Source organism: Babylonia areolata, chromosome 13 (genome assembly GCF_041734735.1).
Source record: "Babylonia areolata isolate BAREFJ2019XMU chromosome 13, ASM4173473v1, whole genome shotgun sequence".
Classification (NCBI taxonomy): Eukaryota; Metazoa; Mollusca; class Gastropoda; order Neogastropoda; family Buccinidae; genus Babylonia; species Babylonia areolata.
Window position 1 is genome coordinate 6183292 of NC_134888.1, and position 18651 is coordinate 6201942.

At 45.4% G+C, this 18651-nt stretch overlaps 1 protein-coding gene across 7 annotated transcripts in view; it reads left to right on the forward strand.

Moving 5' to 3' along the window:
- Positions 1-18651, forward strand: part of LOC143289005 (ATP-binding cassette sub-family C member 4-like) — a 68399-nt gene that overhangs the window by 6763 nt on the left and 42985 nt on the right. For 6 of the 7 annotated variants that reach the window (XM_076597754.1, XM_076597753.1, XM_076597755.1 and 3 more), the window contains 5 exons: positions 1457-1583; positions 4398-4613; positions 6492-6581; positions 8702-8865; positions 9358-9483. In XM_076597754.1, the coding sequence (XP_076453869.1) occupies positions 1457-1583; positions 4398-4613; positions 6492-6581; positions 8702-8865; positions 9358-9483 (723 nt within the window). Of the gene's footprint in view, positions 1-1456; positions 1584-1946; positions 1965-4397; positions 4614-6491; positions 6582-8701; positions 8866-9357; positions 9484-18651 lie in introns of those variants that run through there. The other variant, XM_076597759.1, reaches the window with a different exon arrangement.

Below are 18651 nucleotides of genomic sequence, written 5' to 3' on the forward strand. Positions count from 1 at the left end.
TGGACGCTAGTCATTCGGATGAGACGATAAATTGAGGTCCCCCGCGTGTGCAGCATGCACTTAGCGCACGTAAAAGAACCCATGGCAACAAAAGGGTTGTTCCTGGCAAAACTCTGTAGAAAAATCCACTTCGATAGGAAAAACAAATAAAACTGCACGCAGGAAAAAATGGAGGGAAAAAAAAGGGTGGCGCTGTAATGTAGCGACACGCTCTCCCTGGGGAGAGCAGCCTGAATTTCACACAGAGAAATCTGTTGTGATAAAAAGAAATACAAATACAAAAATCTTGGTCTTGCTATTTCTCCTAACTTTGACTGGAAAAATCAAGTGGAATGTCTAGCCATTCAGGTGAGATGACAGACTGAAGTCCCACGTGCAGCACACACTTGGCACGCTGGAGAACAACCCATGGTAACATAACTGTTGTCCTCTGTCAACATTCTGTAGCAGAAATTCAATGCAAATATATGTGCATGAACTCAAAGCCTGACTAGCAAATTTGGGTTATGTTGCTTCTTCTTTCTGCGTTCACTCGTATGACCGTTTTTTACCCCGCCATGTAGGCAGCCATACTCCGTTTTCGGGGGTGTGCATGCTGGGTATGTTCTTGTTTCCATAACCCACCGAACGCTGACATGGATTACAGGATCTTTAACGTTCGTATTTGATCTTCTGCTTGCATATATACACATGAAGGGGGTTCAGGCACTAGCAGGTCTGCACATATGTTGACCTGGGAGATCGTAAAAATCTCCACCCTTTACCCACCAGGCGCCATCACTGTGATTCGAACCCGGGACCCTCAGGTTGACAGTCCAACGCTTTAACCACTCGGCTATTGCGTCCGTCGCCTGACTAGCAAATTTGGGTTATGTTGCTGATTCGGCATCTGCCTGCCCAGCAGATGTTGAACAGCATACATGGATGAGTCTGAATGCAGGCACACCTCCATGAGAAACTGAAAAACAGAACTCCCCAAGGCAGAAAATGGTGAAGAATGTTTTGTAAAGTTTTATCACAAGTCAGCTGGGCTGGTCAGTGCTGTTTGACGGGCGCAGTTGACGAGTGGTCAAAGTGTTAGACTTACAATGTGAGGGTCCTGGGTTCAAATCTCAGTAACGGAGCCTGGTGGGTAAAGGGTGGAGATTTGTCTGATCTCCTAGGTCAACATATGTGCAGATCTGCTTGTGCCTGAACCCTCTTTGTGTGTATACACATGCAGAAGATCAAATACGCATGTTAAAGATCCTGTAATCCATGTCAGCGTTCGGTGGGTTATCGAAACAACATACCCAGCATGCACACCCCCGAAAACAGAGTATGGCTGCTTACATGGCCGGGTAAAAATGGTCATGCACGTGAAAGCCCACCCATGTACATGTGAGTGAGCGTGGGAGTTGCAGCCCATGAAGAAATTGGTGTTCACTTGGTGACTGACTGTGTCACTCACTGTCAGGGAGTGGCAGAGGGAACTCCAGAAGGAAAAGGACAGCGGTGGGACACACAAGCCCAGTCTGCTGAAAGCGCTCGCCCGGTTGTTCGGATTACGCTACCTCTTGCTGGGTCTGATTGTATTGACAGAGGTGAGTGATGTCCCCTGGGTCTGATTGTATTGACAGAGGTGAGTGATGTCCCCTGGGTCTGATTGTATTGGCAGAGGTGAGTCACGTCCCCTGGGTGTGATTGTATTGACAAGAGGTGAGTGATGTCCCCTGGGTCTGATTGTATTGACAGAGGTGAGTGATGTCCCCTGGGTCTGATTGTATTGACAGAGGTGAGTGATGTCCCCTGGGTCTGATTGTATTGGCAGAGGTGAGTCACGTCCCCTGGGTCTGATTGTATTGACAGAGGTGAGTGATGTCCCCTGGGTCTGATTGTATTGATAGAGGTGAGTGACGTCCCCTGAGTCTGATTGTATTGACAGAGGTGAGTGATGTCCCCTGGGTCTGATTGTATTGACAGAGGTGAGTGATGTCCTCTAATGCATGGTCTGATTGTAAATTTATGGCTGTGATATGAGTTGAGCGTTGAGCCATTACCCTTCCCTGAACTGCTGCTCCATCACATACTGAACAGATTTTTGTTTTTGCCTTGTTTCTTGCAGGATAGTGTGTGTGTGGTGCAGCTGTTGTTGCTGGGGGGGTCTGATTGAGTTCTTTACGGTCATCAACTGCAAGGTTATGTCTGTGACACACGACAAAGCACTGAGCCATAACTGTACCCTCAACTGCTAATCCACCACATACTATACAGCATGCACTTAGCGCACGTAAAAGAACCCACCCTCTCTCCCTCTCTCCCTCCCTCCCTGTCTCTCACTTCCTCTCTCCCCCCCCCCCCTTCCATTTTCTTTTTCTCCCTTCACACGCACAGGCACACACACACACACACACACACTGACCAGCACACATATTCTTACACCTTTTCATCTTTTGGCGAACCACAACCCTCTTTTTCACCTCCACCCCCCCCCCCCCTCCAGTGTTTAACCATCCCCCTTCTTTTCCATTGTGAATATTGCTCACCTTTTTCTCTGTTCCTTTTTTTTCTTTTCTTCTCTGATTACTCCTCACAGTTCTTAGTTTTACCTCTGTCTTGGTTTTGCCCTCTCTTTTCTTCTCCATTCTCTATTTTTCTCCCCATGAAGAAGGGCCTAGGGCCCAAAACGTCGGGGATACTCTCTTCAAAGGACAAGTCACCACCTACAGGTTAGTCTCAACCGTTTTCTCGCCATACTAGACAATCTTTTCCCCTTGTTGCTGGGGGGGTCTTATTGAGTTCTTTATGATCACCAGCTGTAAGCTTTATGTTGGTTATACAAGCTGAGATTTGAGCTCTTCCTTAAACTACTAATTCATCACATAATGAATGATTTTTTGGCCTTGTTTTGCTTACAGGAGAGTGTGTGTGTGGTGCAGCTGCTGCTGCTTGAGAGTCTAACAGGGTACTTCAGAACCACCAACTGCAAGCTTATATCTGTGATATAAATAAGTTTTGAGTCATAACCGACGGGCGCAATAGCCGAGTGGTTGAAGCGTTGGACTGTCAGTCTGAGGGTCCCGGGTTAGAATCACGGTGACGGCGCCTGGTGGGTAAAGGGTGGAGATCTTTACGATCTCCCAGGTCAACATATGTGCAGACCTGCTAGTGCCTGAACCCCCTTCGTGTGTAAATGCAAGCAGAAGATCAAATACGCACGTTAAAGATCCTGTAATCCATGTCTGCGTTCGGTGGGTTATGGAAAGAAGAACATACCCAGCATGCCCACCCCCGAAAACGGAGTATGGCTGCCTACATGGCAGGGTAAAAACGGTCATACACATAAAAGCTCACTCATGTGCATACGAGTGAACGCAGAAGAAGAAGAAGAAGAAGAGCCATAACCCAACCCTAAACCACTGATCCATTACGCTGTTTTTAGGGGTGGGGGGCGGGGGGGTCATGCAGGAGAGAGCGTTGCTGGGTAGGTCTGATCGAGTACTCTGTGGCCACCAACTGTAAGCTAATGTCTGTAATACAAGCCGAGAGTTGACTTCTTCCCAAAAGTACTAATCCATCACCTACTTTATAATTGTTTTGCCTTTTTTCGATGCAGGAGAGTGTGTGTGTGGTGCAGCCTTTTTTGCTTGGGGGTCTATCATGGTACTTCTCAACTGCCAACTGTGATCTTATATCTGTGATATGAATTAAGACTTTGAGCCATAACCCTACCCTCTCGTACTGTACTGTTACATCTGTGATATAAATCAAGACTTTGAGCCATAACCCTACCCTCACATCCTGTACTGTTATATCTGTGATATAAATCAAGACTTTGAGCCATAACCCAACCCTTACATACTGTACTGTTATATCTGTGATATAAATCAGGACTCTGAGCCATAACCCTACCCTCACATACTGTACTGTTATATCTGGAGTGTGGTGCAGCTGTTGTCACCTGGGGTTCTGATAGAGTAATTCACAGCCACCAGCTGTAAGCTTATGTCTGTGATACACGCTGAGAGTTGAGCTCTTCCCTAAACTACTAATCCATCACTTACTGAACTGCACAATTTTTTGGCTTTGTTTTACTGACAGGAGAGTGTGTGTGTGATGCAGCTGTTATTGCTTTGGGGTTTAACCGAATATTTCATAGCCACCAACTGTAAACTTTTGTCTGTGATGTTTAAGTTCAGCGGTGAGCCAAAACCCAATCCTAAGCCACAAATCCATCATGCAATTGTTTTGCTTTTTCTTTCATGCAGGAGAGTGTATGTGGTGCAGCCGTTGTTTGCTGGGGAGGTCTAATCGAGGACATTATGGCTACGAACTGACGGCTTGTATCTGTGATACAAGCCGAGAGTTGAGCTCTTCCCACAACTGCTAATCCATCGCATACTGAACTGTCCTTGCAGGAGAGCGTGCGTGTGGTGCAGCCGTTGTTGCTGGGGGGTCTGATCGAGTACTTCACGGCCAGCAGCACCATGACAACCAAACAGGCATACCTATACGCGCTGGGCGTGTCGCTGGCAACCTTGCTGATGGCCTTTACCCACGCTTACTACTTCTTCGCCGTCGCTCGCATCGGCATGCAGATGAGGGTGGCCTGCTCTTCGCTCATGTTCAAGAAAGTGAGAGGGGGGGGCGGTGTGGGGAGGTGTGGGGTTGGGGGGCAGATGATGTGAATTGGTTGGGTTAAATGTTTGTGTAAGGCCATTATTGTCGCTAGGGGGCTCAGTTGGTGTTGTCCAAAGCACGTCAAATCAGAACAGGCGCTACCGAACACCACCGAAGTGACTCAGCAGCAGTGCAGGTTCTCCTGTGGTGTGTGGCCACCTGGCGACCTAACATTGAAAGTTCCTTGTAGACTGCCGATGCTGGGACTGCGACAGACAAACCCGGGTGTTGCTGTGTATGGAGGACTCGGAATGAGTGGTGTAGGGTTGATGCCACTGAAACGTTGTGGATGATGGGGCAGCCAAAAAAGAAAGAAAGAAAAAAAAAAGTTCATGTAGGTTTGTGTGTTGGGGGGAATGATGATGTGAATTGGTTAGGTTAAATATTTGTGTGGGAGGTGGGTGAGGGGGAGAGGGGGGGCAGATGATGTGAATTGGTGGGTTTGAATGATCATGTAGGTGTGTGTGTGTGGTGATGGTGTGTGTGTGTGGGGGGGAGGGGGTGCAGGAGGGGGGGGTGATGGTGTGGATTGGTTGGGTTAAATGATCTTCTTCTTCGTTCTTGAGGGCCCACAATCATACAAACTGATTATTCTGGCACCTAAAACTGGGGGGTTCACTACTACTATTTTGTAGTTGGTGTTCCTTGATGTTGAAGAAGAGGTAGAGGTGAAGGTGGCATCATTCCACTGCTGTTTAGGGGAATTGGGGGGTGAGGAGGGACAGGAGGTAACGGGGGTGGGGGTGGGGTGGGGGAGGTGGTGTGGGGGGCACTGGAAGTGTTGTTTACTGCTTGGAGACCCTTGACACAAAAGTGTCAAGCGGCTGGCCCCAACAGCTACTTGGGGCAGGCAGTTCCAGTCTATGATGGTTCTAGGTAAAAATGAAGAGCCTGTGTACTGTGTTCTGGTGGTGATGACTGAAAACTGTTGGCTGTGTCCTCGGCGTTGGCGAGGCGGCAGTGGGCTGAGTTTCTTTTTAAGGTTTGGACAGTGGGCTTGATTGATGTAAATTTTGTACAGCATCGAGAGCCTGGAGGTCTTGTCTCTTCTCCAGAGAGGGCCAACTCAACGACTCTAGCATTTCGTTGACACTTGAGGTGTTCTGCTACCTGCCCAGGACGAAGAAAACTGCTTGACGCTGTATGGCTTCCAGTTTGTCAGTGTTCTTCTTAGTGGAGGGGTCCCAGACGGATGAGCCATACTCCAGCAAGGGGCGTACAAAGGTTTTATATGCTCTTCCTTTGATGCTGATGGAGCTGATCTTCAGGTTCCGTCTGAGAAGCCCAGGGTTCAGTTGGTTTTGCAGCAGATATTGTTGATGTGGTCGTCCCAGTTCAGTTCTCTCTGAATCATAATGCCCAGGTATTTAACTGATGAGATGGTGTCAGGGGTGTGGCTATGCAGGTAGGGGGGGGAGGTGGGGGGCAGTTGGTTGGGTTAAATGTTTGTGTCTGTGGGGTGGGCGTGTGTGTGAGACAAGGGTTGGGAAGAAGGTGATGTTTGAGTTAATCGCATGTGTGTGTGCGTGTGCATGCGTACTCACTCGCATGTTAATGCATAAGCACATGGACACAGTATATGCATACATGTACACATCCATACTGCACATACTGGCAGAGGCGGTCACACACATATGCTTACTTAAGTATTCATAGACAGACAGGCAGACAGACACACACGCACACGTACACATACGCACGCACACACACACACACACACACACACACACACACACACAACACACACACACACACACACACACAGAGCACAATACAGCACAACATAGCACATAAATGTGTGATAAAACAAAAAACGCTACATGGTTTTACAGGCTGTATGGCTCAATAACTCCGGGATGAGTCAGACGACTACAGGGCACATTGTGAATTTGATGTCCAACGACGTCAGCCGATTTGACAAGGTGGGTAGGAGACTGGCTGCTGTCTGTAGCGGGCTGTAACTCCCAGGAGGAAGGTTGCAGAATGGTTAAGATGCTTTTCGGACAATACAGTGTCTGTGAGGGTGTGGGTTCAAATCCCGGTCTCAGCTTTTTTCTCCCAAGGTTGACTGGAGGATCAAACCGAGCATCTAGTCATTCGGATGACATGATAAACCGAGGTCTTGTGTGCAGCACACAGAACCCATGGCAAGTGTTGTCAACTGGCAAAAATTTGTGGAAAAAATCCACTCTGAAAGGTACACGAATATTCATGCATGCACTTAAGGCCCGACTAAGTGCATTGGTGTAGCATGTATGGATTTGTCTGAATGCAGTGATGTCCCCTTGAGTAATTGTTTTATATTCAGGTCAGCTTACACCATTTTTATGCTGCTGCTTAGGCACTGATGCTTTTGTTTTCGGGGGTATGGTATATATTTGTTTCAGTAGAAAGCTGACGTGAAGTATGGGATTGGTGTGTTTTTGATCTGTATTTGTATGCACACCAAGGGGATTACAGCATGAGCAAGTTTGCAAATTAATATATGCTATTCTTGAAGATCACGAAAGAATACATATCTTCACCCATAACTCATCAAGCACCTCTACTGGGATTTGAACTATAGGACTGGATGGGCGGAATAGCCGAGTGGTTAAATCGTTGGACTGTCAATCTGAGGGTCCCGGGTTCGAATCACGGTGACGGCGCCTGGTGGGTAAAGGGTGGAGATTTTTACGATCTCCCAGGTCAACATATGTGCAGACCTGCTAGTGCCTGAACCCCCTTTGTGTGTATATGCAAGCAGAAGATCAAATATGCACGTTAAAGATCCTGTAATCCATGTCAGCGTTCGGTGGGTTATGGAAACAAGTATATACCCAGCATGCACACCCTCGAAAACAGATTATGGCTGCCTACATGACGGGGTAAAAACGGTCATACACGTAAAAGCCCACTCGTGTGCATACGAGTGAATGCAGAAGAAGAAGAAGAACTATGGGACCCTCAAAGTGAAAGTACAGTACTCAGCCCTCATTAAAAAAAACCCACAAAAAAACATCTGCAAACAGTTGTCTATGACGAAGAGCACAGGAAAGATACATACTCAAATTTATTATTTTTTCAGTCCATCCATGTTTCAATATTTCATTGTAATCTTGGGTAATACCTGGTAAGTACTTGTTTCTGATACTGGTATTTGAGGGACACACATGAAGTGGTGTTCGGATTCATCAACTTTACAGAGTGTACATAAATGACAGAAGAGATGAGAGATGGTGAGAGTTTGTGTGTGAGATTTGTAAGACTTGTATGTGAGGATTCTGAGATTTGAGTGAGTTTCGTTTGTTAGAATTATATGTGGGAATTATGATATGTGTGTGTGATTGTGTGTGAGATTTGTGTATGAGAATTAAGATATCTGTTTGAGAGATTCATGTATAAGTCTTGTGTACAAGATTTGTGTGAGGGATTTGTGTGAAATTTGTGAGAATTTAATGAGAAGTCTGAGATTTTTGTGTGAGATTCATGTGTGATTTGTGTGTGATACTTGCAAATGAGACTTGTGCAATAGATTTGTGTGTGACATTCATGTGTGAGCCTTGTGTGTGAGAATTGTGTGATATACTTGTGTGTGAGGTTCATGTGTGATAGATATGTGTGAGAGTTGAGAGATATGTGTTTGGCACAGGGTGCATTGTATCAGAGATGTGTGTTCATAGAGTGGTTAAAGCGCTGGACTTTCAATCTGAGGGTCCCGGGTTCGAATCTTGGTAATGGGGCCTTGTGAGTAAAGGGTGGAGATTTTTTCCATCTCCCAGGTCAACATATGTGCAGACCTGCTTGTGCCTGAACCCCCTTGGTGTAAAATGCAAGCAGAAAATCAAATACGCACGTTAAAGATCCTGTAATCCATGCCAACATTCAGTGGGTTACGGAAACAAGAACATACCCATCATGCACATCCCCCAAAACAGTATGGCTGCCAACATGGTGGGGTAAAAACTGCCGTACATGTAAAAGTCATTTATGTACGTACGAGTGAAGATGGGAGTTGCAGCGCATGAAGGAAGATGATGACTGGAGATGTGTGTTCACACAGGGAGCGATGTTTCTGCACTTCCTGGTGATTGGGCCACTTCAGGCCATCGTGGTGCTGGTCATCCTCTGGATCAAGCTCGGCCCGTCTGTGGTCGGTGGCTTTGTCGTCGTCCTCCTCCTCATTCCTGTGCAGGGAATTATGGGAAAGATGTTTTCCAAGCTCAGGTAGTTTCCGCAGGAATGACGGGGATTGTGTGTAGTGTGAACAGATGTGCGTGTTTTTTGTTCTCTATGATGTTGTGTAGGCGGTTATGTGTTAGTCTTTAAAGAATTGTGTTTGTGCATGTGTGCGCGTTTGCATGCATGTGTATGTGTGTGGGTATATATTCTTTCCTAGATGTTTTTTCAATTTAAGTGATACTAGACGTGAAATGTGTTTGTGTAATGAAATGTTTTTTTGGGGTTTTAAAATTTTTTTGCATGTGTTGAGGTTTTATGCTGTTTGCTACTTCTTTTGATATCTTTTTTTTTTTCTTCTTTTTTTAACACCTGTTCACTAAGAATGAAATTGGATGATATGAAGATGATGAAGGTGTGTGTGTGTGTGTGAGAGAGAGAGAGAGATCTGTAATTTTTTACTGACATTGCTGATTTGTGATGGTCTTCTTTATCTTTTAACTGGTTTACAGACCCAACACATGTTTATCTCCCCTGCAGGCACAAAACAGCTCTTCACACCGATGAACGTGTGAAGGTGATGAATGAGATCATTTCTGGAATGCGCGTCATCAAAATGTACTGCTGGGAAAAACACTTTGGGGAGTTGGTGGAAAAAATCAGACGGTAAGACAGCCTTGTTTTATTTGTTGTTATTCTAAATAATTTTATTGTTATCATGGCAAATGAGTTTTCAATAATGACTTGCGTATCCAATAATTGTTTATTTTAAATAGTACTTTCATTTTTGTTATCGTGGTGGGTAAGTTTGCGGTAATAGGGTAGGTATGCCTAATTGCAAACAGCATGTAATTGCAAACGGTTTGTGTACCGCCCCACTTCGAAGTGTTTTCACCACACACGTTTCACAATTTAATGTCTGCTTCAACCTTGTTCTTATACCTCAGTGAATCTTCATTTCCAAGAACCAGTCAAACATTAGGTATTTCTGGCTATTTCCGCACTCTTTCTTCACTTTGCACACTACTGCTGACCAAATTCTCAAGCATGCTCTCACAATCCTAAAATCAAGGGAATCAAGCAAGTAGGACGTGAACTCTGACACACAGTTTAAAATAGCTGATTTGACTGGATGTGTTGAATGAAGTGTGCATTACCAGTGCTGGGAGAATTTAAAAAGCATGTTGGTGTGACGGATTAGAGCGTCAGTTTTGACAGGAATCTCCAAAATAGTGTCATTTGCAATTTTACCATCGGGTATTTTTACATGAGCGTATTTGCGAACGATGTTGCACTCTAAAAAGGGTGTGTTGGCGTGTGATGTAGGGTGTGTGTGTACATGAATGATCAAAACCAACACAACAGTCTGGTGCGATGTTCCATTAATATATTACATCTAATAAATTCAAGACCTTCTGTTTTCATTGTCATCATGTACCCAAATTCATCATTTCCAGTTAGACTTTCCCATTCCCATTTACTTTCTCAGACACCTGCTATTTCAGCTGTTGAAAAAAAACGTTGAAAAAGAGTAGTAGAAGAATTGTCAGTTGCGATGGTGCAACCAATCAGAGAAAGCTTTCAAAAGCGGAAGAGCTATATTTGATCACACATCCTGTTATCTGTACAATATACACATTGAGCTGGTTGCTTCTACTGGATCGTGCGCAATTAGACCTACCTACTCTAATTTATGTATTGGTGGAGCTTACTGTTTTTTTTTTTTAAAATTTTTTTTATAACTGTGAATGATGTATTTAAGAAAAGTTGTTTTTGATAGGTTTAACTACGATAGAAAACATCCTTGTTGAACCAGCCATCAATATGTTTTCTTATCACTGTCTTCATACTATATTATAATTATTATTTATTTATTTATTTATGTACGCTTATAGTTGACTTCATCCAGTTTTTGCACCTTATACATATTATTAGTAGTGGTAGTAGTAATTTTTTTATGTATTTATCTGTTATTTATTCACCCCTTATTTATTTTATTTTTTATTTATTTTATTTATTTATTTTTTCTCAAGGCCTGACTAAGCGCGTTGGGTTATGCTGCTGGTCAGGCATCTGCTTGGCAGATGTGGTGTAGTGTATATGGATTTGTCCGAACGCAGTGACGCCTTCTTGAGCTTCTGAAACTGAAACTGATCTGTCTTCATACGCACTTAAAGCAAAGCATGATCAATAAATTTGGCATGTAATTTCATAATTGACTTATGACAGTCAAGCATACAGAAAACGAATTTGTATGGAGTCTGTAAATGTGTCAAGTCTGTCTGTGAAAATTTACGAAAGCAGTCTGAGAACTAATTGATTCGAAAAGTGTGTGTAATTTATTTTTAGTGTCCTAAGGGACATAACATCAGGAATGTCTTACAACTGGAACTGCTAGAAGAGGGTCATGAACCTAAATCTTATGCATAATTGAAACATGAAATGAAGAAATGATCCAGCACTCATAAATGGGAAATGAATACTTGAATTTTAAGGAGATTGAAATTTCAAGCTAACTTACGATAAACTTCTACGCAAAATTTTATAATTAGGAATCTAAACAAATAAATGAAAATCTAGTACACTGATGATTGTTATGTAAACATTAAAATTTCAAGGTAGTTTCTGATAATTTTCTGAGCAGAATGTCAACATGAAAAATGAGAATTTGGGATCTTGTCACATGAAATTAAAAGTTTTAACTTGCTGGCAGTATTTGAAACATTAAATTTCTTATGAAATGAAAATTTACATGGAAAGACAGAGAAAGAGGTATGGAGTGTGAGTGATAAAGAGAAAGAATTAGACAGAAACAGGCAGACAGAAGCAGCGAGAGATTTTGAGAGCCTTTTATTGATGACCGTGGACACATCCACCTATTGTAGTGGTATTACTTTTAAAATCAGAAGGCATTGCATGTGGCTTGGATTGAATGTGAAAGCTTGGAAAGGTAATAAACATTTTAAATTTGATTTAAATTTTACTTGGACTGAGCGATAACATGGATGAAACTGGCGTTTTTAACGTCATTTTCATTTCTCCTGGACTGTTTTTCTTCTTCTTCTGCATTAATGGGTTGCTGCAACACTCATGTTCACTCATATGTACAAGTGGGATTTTTACGTGTATGACTTTTCTTACCCACCATATAGGCAGCCATGTTCACTCATATGTACAAGTGGTTTTTTACGTGTGTGACCATTCTAACCCAGCAAAATAGGCAGCTGTATTTCATTTTTGGGTGTGAACTAGTTTTGAGAACCAGAGTATATTCAGCCTTGAAATGGCCTCTTGATGGCAGCTGGACTGTAAGACGCATGATTTGACTCAATTTGTGAAAGCTGTGCTGCACTGTTTTTGCGCTATATAAGCTCTGGCTTGCTCTGGTTTGCTTGTTGCCAGCATTAGCTCCTCTGTCACCCAGGAGGCATTGCAAAGAGCAGGCTAATCCATACATGCTGTGCTGCACTGTTTTTGCGCTATATAAGCTCTGGCTTGCTCTGGTTTGCTTGTTGCCAGCACTAGCTCCTCTGTCACCCAGGAGGCATTGCAAAGAGCAGGCTAATCCATACATGCTGTGCTGCACTGTTTTTGCGTTATATAAGCTCTGGCTTACTCTGGTTTGTTTGTTGCCAGCACTAGCTCCTCTGTCACCCAGGAGGCATTGCAAAGAGCAGGCTAATCCATACATGCTGTGCTGCACTGTTTTTACATTATATAAGCTCTGGCTTGCTCTGGTTTGCTTGTTGCTAATGTTAACTCCCCTGTCACCCAGGAGGCATTGCAGAGTGCAGGCTAATCCATACATGTTTACCCCATGTTTCTGCCACAACCTTCAGGCCAAAGATTGATTTATCTTGGTTTTTTTTGTGTTGTTTTGTCCTTTTTGTTTGTTGTTTTGTATGTTCTTGTTTGTTTTTATCTGTTCTTGTTTTGTGGTGTTTTGTCTGTTGTTTGTGTTGTTTACTCTTGTTTGTTTTGTTTTGTGCAATTTTGTTGTTTGTGTTCTCTGTTCTTGTCTGTTTTGTCCACTTTTTGTGTCTGTTGTTTTGTCTGTTCTTGTTTGCGTTGTGTTGTCCATCCTTGTTTTGTCTGTTCTTGTTTTGTTTGCTGTTTGTGATGTCTGTCTGTGTTGTGATGTCTGTGTTGTGATGTCTATCTGTCTGTGTTGTGATGTCTGTCTGTCTGTGTTGTGTGATGTCTGTCTGTGTTGTGTGATGTCTGTGTTGTGATGTTTGTCTGTGTTGTGATGTCTGTGTTGTGATGTCTGTATGTCTGTGTTGTGATGTCTGTATGTCTGTGTTGTGATGTCTGTGTTGTGTGATGTCTGTCTGTGTTGTGATGTCTGTCTGTGTTGTGATGTCTGTGTTGTGATGTCTGTCTGTGTTGTGATGTCTGTCTGTGTTGTGATGTCTGTGTTGTGTGATGTCTGTCTGTGTTGTGATGTCTGTCTGTGTTGTGATGTCTGTGTTGTGATGTCTGTCTGTCTGTGTTGTGATGTCTGTGTTGTGATGTCTGTCTGTGTTGTGATGTCTGTCTGTGTTGTGATGTCTGTGTTGTGATGTCTGTGTTGTGATGTCTGTCTGTGTTGTGATGTCTGTATGTCTGTGTTGTGATGTCTGTGTTGTGATGTCTGTGTTGTGATGTCTGTCTGTCTGTGTTGTGATGTCTGTATGTCTGTGTTGTGATGTCTGTGTTGTGATGTCTGTCTGTCTGTGTTGTGATGTCTGTCTGTGTTGTGATGTCTGTGTTGTGATGTCTGTGTTGTGATGTCTGTCTGTGTTGTGATGTCTGTGTTGTGATGTCTGTGTTGTGATGTCTGTCTGTCTGTGTTGTGATGTCTGTCTGTCTGTGTTGTGATGTCTGCGTTGTGATGTCTGTGTTGTGATGTCTGTCTGTGTTGTGATGTCTGTCTGTCTGTGTTGTGATGTCTGTGTTGTGATGTCTGTCTGTGTTGTGATGTCTGTGTTGTGATGTCTGTGTTGTGATGTCTGTCTGTGTTGTGATGTCTGTGTTGTGATGTCTGTCTGTCTGTGTTGTGATGTCTGTCTGTGTTGTGATGTCTGTCTGTGTTGTGATGTCTGTGTTGTGATGTCTGTCTGTGTTGTGATGTCTGTGTTGTGATGTCTGTCTGTGTTGTGATGTCTGTCTGTGTTGTGATGTCTGTCTGTGTTGTGATGTCTGTCTGTGTTGTGATGTCTGTGTTGTGATGTCTGTCTGTGTTGTGATGTCTGTCTGTGTTGTGATGTCTGTCTGTGTTGTGATGTCTGTCTGTGTTGTGATGTCTGTGTTGTGATGTCTGTGTTGTGATGTCTGTCTGTGTTGTGATGTCTGTCTGCGTTGTGATGTCTGTCTGCGTTGTGATGTCTGTCTGCGTTGTGATGTCTGTGTTGTGATGTCTGTGTTGTGATGTCTGTGTTGTGATGTCTGTGTTGTGATGTCTCTCTGTGTTGTGATGTCTGTGTTGTGATGTCTGTGTTGTGATGTCTGTCTGCGTTGTGATGTCTGCGTTGTGATGTCTGTCTGCGTTGTGATGTCTGTGTTGTGATGTCCATTCCTGTCGACACGGACGGCTGGGTGGACGTGGTGTGGGGACAGAGGGGAGGTGCAGTGCGTGAGGCAAGTGATGAGGCTGGAGACGGTCCGCTGCTTCTTTGATTACCTGGGCGACCGGCTGCCCAGTTCCAGCATCCTTATTCCCTACCTGCTTTTGGGGGCCCAGGTTCGATCCCACCTGGTGTTCCTGGCCCTCATGTACAGCAACCACATGCACCGTACCTGTGTCATGATTATGATGGAGGCCATGGAGGTTCTGTCATCCATTCATGTGGCCTCGCAGCGCATTCAGGTGAGGACAGGTGGGGCGCTGTTCTACCTGTGTGTTGTGAGGCGCTGATGACTGCATCTCCGGAATGACCAGCACCTGAACAACTTGACTTGAACAGCGTCAAACAGTTGGTCGTTAAACTACCAACAGGCCTGACTGTGTTGGGTGTTGTGGGGAGGTGGTGGCTGTGGGGTAGACAGGATGTTGTTTCCAGGTAAGCTGGAGCAGTGAGAGTGGTTGCTTTGGGGTAGGCAGGATGTTGTTTCCAGGTAAGCTGGAGCAGTGAGAGTGGTTGCTTTGGGGTAGACAGGATGTTGTTTCCAGGTAAGCTGGAGCAGTAAGAGTGGTTGCTTTGGGGTAGGATGTTGTTTCCAGGTAAGCTGGAGCAGTGAGAGTGGTTGCTTTGGGGTAGGCAGGATGTTGTTTCCAGGTAAGCTGGAGCAGTGAGAGTGGTTGCTTTGGGGCAGGATGTTGTTTCCAGGTAAGCTGGAGCAGTGAGAGTGGTTGCTTTGGGGTAGACAGGATGTTGTTTCCAGGTAAGCTGGAGCAGTAGGGGTTAGCTGTTTGTCATCTGGCAGTTTTTTCAGAGCTTAGATCATCTTTGGTTTTAATGGTCACTTGTGCATCATGTTCACTGCAACGTTGATCCTTCACATTTCGTCACTGGTCTTCTCTGTCAAAGAGGGCGCTGCATATGTGAACAGAAGGGAGGTAATGCATTTTGGGAGGCTACTAGTCACAGCAGTATTTTACACAGGACAGGGAATCAGGACCCTACTGGAGTCTGCACTAGTGGATCAGTGTGTTAGATTAAACATTGTTTTAGGATTTCTTTTGTTGCTGTTATCCTGAAGTTTAGTATTTGGTGCCCTGAATATGATGAATCAGAACAGGCACTGCTGAATGGCTTCAAAGTGACTTAGCAATGGTGCAGGGTCTCGACTTGTGAGTGGCCTCTTGGTAACCACATTTTGATGGCTCCTGTGGGCTGCTGGCATTGGGACTGCAAACAGATGAGGTGGATGTGGTAGTGTATAGGGCTTTTTGATATTTGGCATTGTTGCTTATCGTTCAGCTGACATAGGGATTTGTGATGAACAACATGAAGCAATGCCTCAGACACAACAAGGGGGACTGGATCAAAAACAAACAAAACGACAACACAAAAATACTGGAGATGCAGTCCTGTAATCTCACAGCTGTCTGTAGACAATTATTAATCTGGAGATGCTTTTTTTAAAATAATTTATTGGCCTCCCAGATTTTTGCTGTGAGTGAGTGAGTAGTCTTGGTTGTATGATAGTCTGTCGTGTCTGACTGTGACCATCACAACAGCAGAGGAGGCAACTGCTGTCTTGACTATCTGGGCTAGAATTTGATTATAGAGCAGAGTGTCTCGCCCAAATCACATCCCCACTCTCTCGGCCAAGAGGGCTTCAGGACAGTCAGAATTGGGATGGTTCCCAAAGGGCAACTCATCCCCAAGTCTTCAGCACTAAGAGCCAGTGCAGTCTTGCCTCCTAGTTTGAGAGACATAATCCTTTAAAGAAAATGCTGTAAATTAATTCCCATTGCATTGGAAAAAACATTGATCAAAGAGTTCTTAATCTGGTGTTGGGCCAGCTGTAAGCTTATGTCAGTTTTTGATGCAAGTGTAGCAAGCGGGGCCATGTTAGTCTTGATCATAGAGTTGAGTTCGGCAGCTGTCTGGTTGACATCTTTTTCAGGTAAAGTTGTTCAGGTCTTGGAGGACTCAGGGGATGCAGTCTTAATGCCTTGTGACATGTTGGTGGAACTAATGGGCAAATATTGGCCCACCCCCCTGGCCCCCCTCCCCCCGCAACCCCTCTGTTTGCATGTATATGTATATTTACCTGTCGGAAAGGATTTTCCCACCTGTCAGCTTGTATGCTTGTTTTGCCTGTCAGAGAGGATTTTCCCACCTGTCTGCTTGTATGCTTGTTTTGCCTGTCAGAATGGATTTTCCCACCTGTCTGCTTGTATGTTTGTTTACCTGTCAGAGTGGATTTTTTTTTTCCCACTGGATGTTGTCAGAGACAACTCTGGTTGCTTTGGGTGGTCCTCCTTCCCTCCCCTGCCCTTCCTCCTCCTCCTTCTGCCCTCCCCTGCCCTTCCTCCTCCTTCCCTCCCCTGCCCTTCCTCCTCCTCCTTCCCTCCCCTGCCCTTCCTCCTCCTTCCCTCCCCTGCCCTTCCTCCTTCTCCTTCTCTCCCCTCCCCTTCCTCCTCCTCCTCCTTCCCTCCCCTGCCCTTCCTCCTCTTTCCCTCCCCTGCCCTTCTTCCTCCTCCTTCCCTCCCCGGCCCTTCCTCCTCCTCCTTCCCTCCCCTCCCCTTCCTCCTCCTCCTTCCCTCCCCTGCCCTTCCTCCTCTTCCTCCTTCCCTCCCCGGCCCTTCCTCCTCTTCCTCCTCCCCTCCCCTGCCCTTCCTCCTCCTCCCCTGCCCTTCCTCCTCCTCCCCTCCCCTGCCCTTCCTCCTCTTCCTCCTTCCCTCCCCTGCCCTTCCTCCTCCTCCCCTCCCCTGCCCTTCCTCCTCCTTCCCTCCCCTGCCCTTCCTCCTCCTCCTTCCCTCCCCTCCCCTTCCTCCTCCTCCCCTCCCCTGCCCTTCCTCCTCCTTCCCTCCCCTCCCCTTCCTCCTCCTCCCCTCCCCTGCCCTTCCTCCTCTTTCCCTCCCATGCCCTTCCTCCTCCTCCTTCCCTCCCCTGCCCTTCTCCTCCTTCCCTCCCCTGCCCTTCCTCCTCCTCCTTCCCTCCCCTCCCCTTCCTCCTCCTCCTCCTCCTCCCCTCCCCTGCCCTTCCTCCTCCTCCTCCCTTCCCCTGCCCTTCCTCCTCCTCCTCCTCCCCTCCCCTCCCTCCTCCTCCTTCCCTCCCCTGCCCTTCCTCCTCCTTCCCTCCCCTGCCCTTCCTCATCCTCCTCCTCCTTCCCTCCCCTGCCCTTCCTCATCCTCCTCCTCCTTCCCTCCCCTGCCCTTCCTCCTCCTCCTCCTTCCCTCCCCTGCCCTTCCTCCTCCTCCTTCCCTCCCCTGCCCTTCCTCCTCCTTCCCTCCCCTGCCCTTCCTCTTCCTCCTTCCCTCCCCTGCCCTTCCTCCTCCTTCTTCCCTCCCCCGCCCTTCCTCCTCCTTCCCTCCCCTGCCCTCCCCTGCCCTCCCCCCTCCTCTTAATTCTTTTTCTTCCTGCTTCCTGCTCACTCTTGATCATTAGTTTTGTCACTGTTTTATCTGTGTATTAATTTCCACTCTCTTTCCTCCACCACCCTGTGTGTGTGTGTGTGTGCGCACACATGTATATAAATGTTGTGTACCAGTGTGTGAGTATTAACTCACTCAGTACGGCCAGTCCTCTCTTCTCCTCTACACAGACCCCTCGGATGTCCAGTGGGTGTCTGAATGACCCAACCTTTAGCTTCCGTCGTCAGAATTGTGGTATTCTTTGTCAACATTCACGTCTTCAGTATAAGAGCCTTCCGCTTGCAATATTTTGATGATGGTAATTGGGGTGAAACGCTGTTAATGTCGTCTCTTTCGCCGTTCGTATGGAGTGAGTTAAAGAGAGGGGAAGGGTTTATACTACTTAAATTTGTAAGAAATATGTTTTATTTGAGATTTAGAGATTAATCCTTGTACATGTCTAGTGAGAGGTTATCTGGGCTCATGTGGGAGGGCGTGTATGGATTGTATTTCTCCCTCCAGTGTAATAGGTTTAATTTTTTTTTTTTTTTTTTATCTTATTCAGCGTTTTGATGTGATTGTTTTATTTTTTGCTTGTTTATTTATTTATTTATTTTTTACACATAAGCACACTCTCCCTTTCCTTCTAAAGTGTCGGCCCAATTTCTTCCCAACCTCTTTTCAACTGAATCAGTCTTTTTTTTTTTTTTTTTGTCTTTTTTTTGTGTGTGACTGTATGTGTGCGCATGTGTACGTGCGCGTGCGTGTGTGTGGTACATTTGAGGAAGTATGGCTTCAGTGGATAGGTATCTGTAATGAAGAAACTC